Source organism: Oncorhynchus gorbuscha, linkage group LG01 (assembly GCF_021184085.1).
Source record: "Oncorhynchus gorbuscha isolate QuinsamMale2020 ecotype Even-year linkage group LG01, OgorEven_v1.0, whole genome shotgun sequence".
Taxonomy (NCBI): domain Eukaryota; kingdom Metazoa; phylum Chordata; class Actinopteri; order Salmoniformes; family Salmonidae; genus Oncorhynchus; species Oncorhynchus gorbuscha.
Genome location: NC_060173.1, coordinates 119,041,801 through 119,051,108, shown reverse-complemented (window position 1 = coordinate 119,051,108; position 9,308 = coordinate 119,041,801). Strand labels below are relative to the sequence as shown.

Here is a 9,308-nt window from a genome sequence, read left to right as displayed (position 1 = left end):
GATGGGCAGTCAGCTACCATCAATTGGGGTTTTAGTAATGATGGGAGCCTTATGAAGTGGACAGTGATGGGCAGTCAACTACCATCAGTGGGGTTTTATTAATGATGGGAGCCTTATGAAGTGACAGTGATTGGGCAGTCACTACCATCAGTCGGGGTTTTATTAATGATGGGAGCCTTATGAAGTGAGACAGTGATGGGCAGTCAACTACCATCAATTGTTTTATTAATGATGGGAGCCTTATGAAGTGACAGTGATGGGCGAGTCAACTACCATCAGTTGGGGTTTTATTAATGATGGGAGCCTTATGAAGTGACAGTGATGGGCAGTCAACTACCATCAATTGTTTTATTAATGATGGGAGCCTTATGAAGTGACAGTGATGGGCAGTCAACTACCATCAATTGAGGTTTTATTAATGATGGGAGCCTTATGAAGTGACAGTGATGGGCAGTCAACTACCATCAATTGTTTTATTCTGTGTTGTTGCAGCATCGAACCCAAATAACGCATTTATTGTGAATGAATACATCGAAACCGAAAATTAAAAAACGTGATTATTTTTCAAAAACTGTAACCGAACTCAGAAAACAGTAAATCCTCAGCACTATTTATGGGAGATGAGTTACCTCTTGGCTGGAGGAAGAGAAGGATAGAGGAGGAGAGTGGAGAGTGGAGAGTGGAGGAGGTGGAGAGAGGGAGGTGGAGAGAGAGAGGATGGAGGAGGAGAGTGGATAGAGGAGAGAGGGAGGAAGAGAGAGGAGAGAAGGAGGAGAGTGGATAGAGGAGAGAGGAGGTGGAAGAGAGGAGAGAGGAGGGAGAGAGGAAAGAGGAGGGAGGAGAGAGAAGGAGAGAGGGAGGAGAGTGGAAGAGAGGAGAGAGGAGGTGGAGAGAGAGGAGAGAGGTGGAGAGGAGGAAGAGGAGAGAAGGAAAGAGGAGGAGGTGGAGAGAGGGAGGAGGAGAGAGAAGAGAGGAGGAGGAGAGGAGAGGATGGAGGAGGAGAGAGGAAGAGAGATGAAAAGGAGAAGGAATAATCTGGGAGGTGGGAAGATACTCAGCTCCTCTGGCTGTGAACCTTGTCTCCAGCTGTAACCTCAGTCAGTCAGACACGCTGCAGGGCATTAGAGGGCAGACTGACTTCACCACACAGAAATAACATCATGCAGACTCAGAGGTTTACTTCTTAGTCTTGCTCATCACGATAAGAAGCCTGGATAAATCAAGGCTCGACTCAGAGTCGATACCCTGTAGCTTTCTTTATGATAGAATCATCAGCTGTGTGGAGCTCCCCACATTGTTACTCATAGAAAATATAAATGATTGTAAACTCAAAAGGAATAAATTAAGTTGAATCCCTCTTAGGAAGATTGATCTTATCCGGCCATAGACAAACAGGTATGAACCTGATCTCTGAACGGGTTTATTAATGTTAACTGAAATGGAATATGCGGCCTAGCTGCCCCTGACCTAACTAGGCTAGCTGCCCCCGACTCTAGCTGCCCCACGTTACAAACAGGCTGGCTGCTCCGACCTAGCCCCCGGCCTAGCTGCTGACCTAGCTGCCCGGCCTAGCTGCCCGACCTAGCTAGGCTAGCTGCCCCCGACCTAGCTGCCCGGCCTGCTGCTTCGACCTAGCTTGGCTCGCTGCCCCCGATCTACCTGCCTCCGACCTAGCTAGACTAGCTGCTGACCTAGCTGCCCCGACCACAAGCTTGGCTAGCTGCCCCGACCTAGCAGCTAGCTGCTGACCTAGCTGCCTCGGCCTAGCTGCCCCCGGCCTGGCTTGGCCAGCTGCCCCCGACCTAGCTGCCCCCGACCTATGGCGGCTACCTGCCCCCGACCTAGCTTGGCTAGATGCCCCAACCTGGCTGCCCCGACCAAGCCGGCTGGTGCCCTGACCTGGCTGCCTCGACCACAGCTTGGCTACCTGCCCACGACCTGGCTGCCCCCGACCTAGCTTGGCTAGCTGCCCTGACCTAGCTGCCTCCGACCTAGCTTGGCTAGCTGCCCCCGACCTAGCTGCCCCGACCTACCTGCCCCCGACCTAGCTTGGCTAGCTGCCCCGACCTAGCTGCCCCCGACCTAGCTTGGCTAGCTGCCCTGACCTAGCTACCTCCGACCTAGCGCTGATCCTTTGAATACAGAGATGATAGATGGCATTTAGTATACATGACAAACGTACAGACAGTGTTTCACCTCCTGCTCTATACCTGTTGACTCAGTGCAATCACAATCACTCTCGAAGATATTACTCTCTAAAATATCACTCTCTAAAACACACAGCTCTGTGTTTTATGGCTCTGTGGGGGTGTTTCTTCGATGGTTTCAGTCTGTTGTGACCGTTTAATGCTCTAGGAGAAAATAGTTTCCTTGACTGCTGTCCAACAGAAGGCTGTTGTGGTTCTAGGTCTGTGTCCCAAACGTGCTATTCCCTATATAAGTGCATTACGTTTGACCAGGGCTCATAGGGACTAGGTGCCACCTGGGACTGGGAGTCACCTGGGAGTCTTAAAGCTGCCTATAGAAGGATGTATCAATAGACCTCTACCTCTGCTGTGCGGTTTGAAAGCAAGCAGGGTATAATTAATGAGTGAAGTACAAAGTTAAATCACTTATCATCCTGTGTACATCAACAGTAGACTGTAGTCGGTAGATGTTAGACATCAGAAAGACGTTTGGTGTCTGAGCTCGGGGGAAATTCCAGCCCGGTGAGTTACGCTTGAAGCCATCATGGCTGTTTTGACAAGTTATTTTGGGTGGGTCAAAGAAGGTACATCCCAAATAGCACTTTTAAACCCCTACATTCCCCATGAGCCCGGGTCAAAACTAGTGCACTAATATATATGGATTAGGGTGCCATTTGGTATGCAGCCAGAGACTTCACAGCTTTATGACATCAGACTGTTACTCTAGTTCGCTCTGGATAAGAGCGTCTGCTAAATGACTTAAATGTAAATGTAAATGTTCTCCCCTCAGACAGAGACTTCACAGCGTTATGACATCAGACTGTTACTCTAGTTCTCCCTCAGACAGAGACTTCACAGCTTTATGACATCAGACTGTTATAATAATAATAATATAATAATATATGCCATTTAGCAGACGCTTTATCCAAAGCGACTTACAGTCATGTGTGCATACATTCTACGTATGGGTGGTCCTGGGGATCGAACCCACTACCCCTGGCGTTACAAGCGCCATGCTCTACCAACTGAGCTACAGAAGGTTACTCTAGTCCTCCTGGCAGACAGACTAGATGTCCTGTACATAACCACATGATGAAACCACCAATCATTACTCAAGCTGTTTCTTCTCCAGGATATGCCCGATCTCCGTCGTTGTCTGAATCTGAGCGAATGTTAACTCAGAACTGTACTGAACAAAGATATTAACGAAACATGCAACAATTTCTAAGATCTTACTGAGTTACAGTTCATATAAGGAAATCAGTCATTTGAAATTAATTTATTAGGCCCTAATCTATGGATTTCTTACTTTTTTTAAAAGTAGGGAGTTGGATCAGAAAACCAGTCAGTATCTGGTGTGAAAAGGATTTGTCTCAGCGGCGCGACACATCTCCTTCTCTGTCACGTAGACGCTGGGAGTCAGAAAACAAGGTGGTGAGTTTAGTAATAAACGGAACGTGGAACAACAGAACAAACACCAGTAGTGTACAGACATGAAACACAATGCTGACTGGGGAAAGAACCTAACGGAGGGCCAGGTACAGGGGAGCTAATACGTGAGGTAATGGAGTCCAGGTGTGCGTAATGATGGATCCCAGGACTGGTGGTTAGTATCCCGGCAACGCCGGAGGGGAGGAGCGGGGGATGACTTGACATTCACAGTAAAACAATCAGTATCTGGTGTGACCACCATTTGCCTCATCAGGCTGTTGATTGATCAGGCTGTTGATTGATTAGGCTGTTGATTGATTAGGCTGTTGATTGATTAGGCTGTTGATTGATCAGGCTGTTGATTGATCAGGCTGTTGATTGATCAGGCTGTTGATTGATTAGGCTGTTGATTGATCAGACTGTTGATTGATCAGGTTGTTGATTGATCAGGCTGTTGATTGATCAGGCTGTTGATTGATCAGGCTGTTGATTGATCAGGTTGTTGATTGATCAGACTGTTGATTGATCAGGTTGTTGATTGATCAAGCTGTTGATTGTGGCCTGTAGAATGTTGTCCCACTCCTCTTCAATGGCTGTGTGAAGTTGCTGGATGTTGACAGGAACTGGAACACGCTGTCATACAGGTCGATCCAGAGCATCCCAAACATGCTCAATGGGTGACATGTCTGAGTATACAGGCCATGGAAGAACTGGGACATTTTCAGCTTCCAGGAATTGTGTCCAGATCCTTTCAACATGGGGCTGTGCATTATCATACTGAAACATGAGGTGATGGCGGTGGTTGAATGGCACGACAATGGGCCTCAAGATCTCATCTCTGCATTCAAATTGCCATTGATTAAATGCAATTGTGTTCGTTGTCTGTAGCTTATGCCTGCCCACACCATAACCCCACCATGGGCCACTCTGTTCACAATGTTGACATCAGCAAGCCGCTTGCCCACACAACGCCCTACACATGGTCTATGGTTGCTCGCTCCCTCAACTTTACACATCTGTGGCATTGTGCTGTGTGACAAAACTGCACATTTTATAGTGGCCTTTTATTGTCTCCAGCACAGGGTGCACCTGTGTAATGATCATGCTGTTTAATCAGCTTCTTGATATGCCACACCTGTCAGGTGGATGGATTATCTTGGTAAAGGAGAAATGCTCACTAACATGGATGTCAACACATGTATGCACATGTGAGAGAAATACGCTTTTTGTGTGTATGGAACATTTCTGGGATGTTTTTTTACTGACCTTGAACCTTCTCCTTGACCCCTAACCTATGACCCCTGCAGACGGTGGGAGCGACGGACTGGGAGATGTTCCAGGTCAAGGATCGGTACTTCCTGGCGGTGGCTAACGGCCAGAAACTGAACGAGAGAGGCCCTAGTCACTACAACATCAACTCAACCATCTACGAACTGAACGTGATCACACAGACCTTCGTTAAGTTCCAGGACATCGTCACAAACAGGTTAGTCCACTGAGCCACACCAGAGGGCATTCAGTTCTCTATAGAAGCCTTGTGTTGTCCTTTACAACGTATTCTTTACCTCTTTGTCCGCTCTCCAATTCAATTTAAACAACTTAATCCCTTTGGAGCGATGCGTCAGACACATGAACAACAAACCTGGTACACTCCTGGTACACCCCTGGTACACCCCTGGTACACCCCTGGTACACACCTGGTACTCACCTGGTACACCCCTGGTACACCCCTGGTACACCCCTGGTACACCCCTGGTACACCCCTGGTACACACCTGGTACACACCTGGTACACACCTGGTACTCACCTGGTACACCCCTGGTACACCCCTGGTACACACCTGGTACACCCCTGGTACACCCCTGGTACACCCCTGGTACACCCCTGGTACACACCTGGTACACACCTGGTACACACCTGGTACACACCAGGTACACACCTGGTACACACCAGGTACACACCTGGTGCCTAAACACTCCACTGTGGTTTAATCTTTGCAGTGCGGTGGACTGGGAATTCTTCTCGGTGGGTGAAGAGAAGTTCCTTGTTGTGGCCAATTCTCACGATGGAACCTCGTATTCTTTAAACAGTGTTATATACAGGTGAGGTACTCTTTAAACAGTGTTATATACAGGTGAGGTACTCTTTAAACAGTGTTATATACAGGTGAGGTACTCTTTAAACAGTGTTATATACAGGTGAGGTACTCTTTAAACAGTGTTATATACAGGTGAGGTACTCTTTAAACAGTGTTATATACAGGTGAGGTACTCTGTTAAACAGTGTTATATACAGGTGAGGTACTCTTTAAACAGTGTTATATACAGGTGAGGTACTCTTTAAACAGTGTTATATACAGGTGGTACTCTTTAAACAGTGTTATATACAGGTGAGGTACTCTTTAAACAGTGTTATATACAGGTGAGGTACTCTTTAAACAGTGTTATATACAGGTGAGGTACTCTTTAAACAGTGTTATATACAGGTGAGGTACTCTGTTAAACAGTGTTATATACAGGTGAGGTACTCTTTAAACAGTGTTATATACAGGTGAGGTACTCTTTAAACAGTGTTATATACAGGTGAGGTACTCTTTAAACCGTGTTATATACAGGTGAGGTACTCTTTAAACAGTGTTATATACAGGTGAGGTACTCTTTAAACAGTGTTATATACAGGTGAGGTACTCTTTAAACCGTGTTATATACAGGTGAGGTACTCTTTAAACAGTGTTATATACAGGTGAGGTACTCTGTTAAACAGTGTTATATACAGGTGAGGTACTCTTTAAACAGTGTTATATACAGGTGAGGTACTCTGTTAAACAGTGTTATATACAGGTGAGGTACTCTTTAAACAGTGTTATATAAGGTACTCTTTAAACAGTGTTATATACAGGTGAGGTACTCTTTAAACAGTGTTATATACAGGTGAGGTACTCTTTAAACAGTGTTATATACAGGTGAGGTACTCTTTAAACAGTGTTATATACAGGTGAGGTACTCTTTAAACAGTGTTATATACAGGTGAGGTACTCTGTTAAACAGTGTTATATACAGGTAGTACTCTTTAAACAGTGTTATATACAGGTGAGGTACTCTTTAAACAGTGTTATATACAGGTGAGGTACTCTTTAAACCGTGTTATATACAGGTGAGGTACTCTTTAAACAGTGTTATATACAGGTGAGGTACTCTTTAAACAGTGTTATATACAGGTGAGGTACTCTTTAAACCAGTGTTATATACAGGTGAGGTACTCTTTAAACAGTGTTATATACAGGTATACTCTTTAAACAGTGTTTATACAGGTGAGGTACTCTTTAAACAGTGTTATATACAGGTGAGGTACTCTGTTAAACAGTGTTATATACAGGTGAGGTACTCTTTAAACAGTGTTATATACAGGTGAGGTACTCTTTAAACAGTGTTATATACAGGTGAGGTACTCTTTAAACAGTGTTATATACAGGTGAGGTACTCTTTAAACAGTGTTATATACAGGTGAGGTACTCTGTTAAACAGTGTTATATACAGGTGAGTGTTATATACAGGTGAGGTACTCTTTAAACAGTGTTATATACAGGTGAGGTACTCTTTAAACAGTGTTATATACAGTGAGGTACTCTTTAAACAGTGTTATATACAGGTGAGGTACTCTTTAAACAGTGTTATATACAGGTGAGGTACTCTTTAAACAGTGTTATATACAGGTGAGGTACTCTTTAAACAGTGTTATATACAGGTGAGGTACTCTTTAAACAGTGTTATATACAGGTGAGGTACTCTTTAAACAGTGTTATATACAGGTGAGGTACTCTTTAAACAGTGTTATATACAGGTGAGGTACTCTTTAAACAGTGGTACAGGTGAGGTACTCTTTAAACAGTGTTATATACAGGTGAGGTACTCTTTAAACCGTGTTTAACACTGGCATTTTATTGTGTTAAAAGTCCTACAGTGTGGTAAATGACTCAAAGGACTTTAATTAATATGAAGTGAAAACATAAATAGTTTGACCTATATCCTGCTGTGCTTGTCCCTCCAGGTGGCAGGGATATGAGGGATTTGTCCCTATCCACCGGCTCCCAACCATCGGCTGTACGGACTGGGAATATTTCAATACCACAGCAGGATCCTTTCGTCTATTCTAGTGCCACCTCTCCTGTCTAAAGTCTTCAGACTGAAGACGTACTGATTCCTCACTGTTCCTGACGCTCCACGATCTGAGCCAGTTAGAGAAACATGGTCTGGTGGAAAAATGGAAGGGGAATGAATTACAGCTTTTCTAGTGTTGCTGGACAGACTGGCAGGCAGGCAGACCAACAGAAAAGCAGACAGACAAAGGCAGACAGACCGACAGACAGACAAAGGCAGACAGACGGACAGACAGAATGGCCGACAGACAGACACAGAAAGAAAGGCAGACAGAACTGTAATTGTCTCCCCAGTTGTGTCGGAAATCCAGGCTGTGGGAGAGAATCCTGCTTTTAAACGACGAGAGAGATGTTGCAGCATCATGAGATTGTGGAAAATGAGGGAAGGAATGTGTGACGTTGGTTTGTAAACAACTTACACTATAAGAGGGACAAGTTTCAAAGTTTATTCGCCACTTGGGTACTGGAGTGGTTGTATATACAGGTCAGTACCAGAACCTTATTCAATGTCCAGGGTCCTGTATATACAGGTGGTTATTATATACAGGTCAGTACCAGAACCTTATTCAATGTCCAGGGTCCTGGAGTGGTTGTATATACAGGTCAGTACCAGAACCTTATTCAATGTCCCGGGTCCTGGAGTGGTTGTATATACAGGTCAGTACCAGAACTTTATTCAATGTCCAGGGTCCTGGAGTGGTTGTATATACAGGTCAGTACCAGAACCTTATTCAATGTCCAGGGTACTGGAGGGGTGGAGGTGGGTTTATACATAAAAAGTGATTGGTCGGGGCCTCCCGGTGGCGCAGTGGTTAGGGCGTAAAATAAAATAAATTTTAAAAAGTGATTGTACGTAGGGTGCACATAAACATGGCTGAAAGGTGATTGGTTGGAAGCAGGAATATATACATATTTATGATAATATATTAACGGTAACATAACCCTAACCCTAACCCATATTTATTATAATCTGCAACATTTCAACTTCTAAAATACATAGAGTCCTTGTAATTTACTGCTTCACTCAGTCAACAAAACATTTGCTAAAGTTGCCCAATTAGCTGGAGGGCTGGGGGAAAGATCTTTGTTGCACACAGTGCTCAAGTCTATGACGTCTGTCAGTCAAAACCCCGATCTGTGAAGCACAGAGCCAGAGCTTTGATATTACTGAATAGCATGTTACTGTATAGCATGTTATTGTAAAGCATGTTACTGTATAGCATGTTATTGTAAAGCATGTTACTGTATAGCATGTTACTGTATAGCATGTTACTGTATAGCATGTTACTGTATAGCATGTTACTGTATAGCATGTTACTGTATAGCAAAGTTGGGTCGAAGCTCTGAAGACGACAGCCTTACGGTATCTTATGGAAAACATGGCCACTGTCACAGGAGAATAGATTGGATCACAGCGGCTTTCCGCCGTGGGACAACCAGATGATCAGAGATGAACATCCAAAATCCCATCGAAAGTCAAGAATCCAGTGGCTTGATTTAATAAAACTAAAAGTTCATATTTGTAAAATTCAAAA

The 9,308-nt window shown here is 44.4% G+C and overlaps 1 protein-coding gene across 1 annotated transcript in view; it reads left to right on the top strand.

The window, feature by feature from the left end:
- Positions 1 to 7,770, top strand: part of LOC123993091 (thrombospondin-type laminin G domain and EAR repeat-containing protein-like) — a 36,738-nt gene extending 28,968 nt beyond the window's left edge. The window contains exons 5-7 of the mRNA XM_046294912.1: positions 4,925 to 5,103; positions 5,618 to 5,719; positions 7,665 to 7,770. Coding sequence (XP_046150868.1) covers positions 4,925 to 5,103; positions 5,618 to 5,719; positions 7,665 to 7,770 — 387 coding nt within the window. The remainder of the gene's footprint in view (positions 1 to 4,924; positions 5,104 to 5,617; positions 5,720 to 7,664) is intronic.
- Positions 7,771 to 9,308: the final 1,538 nt, after the last annotated feature.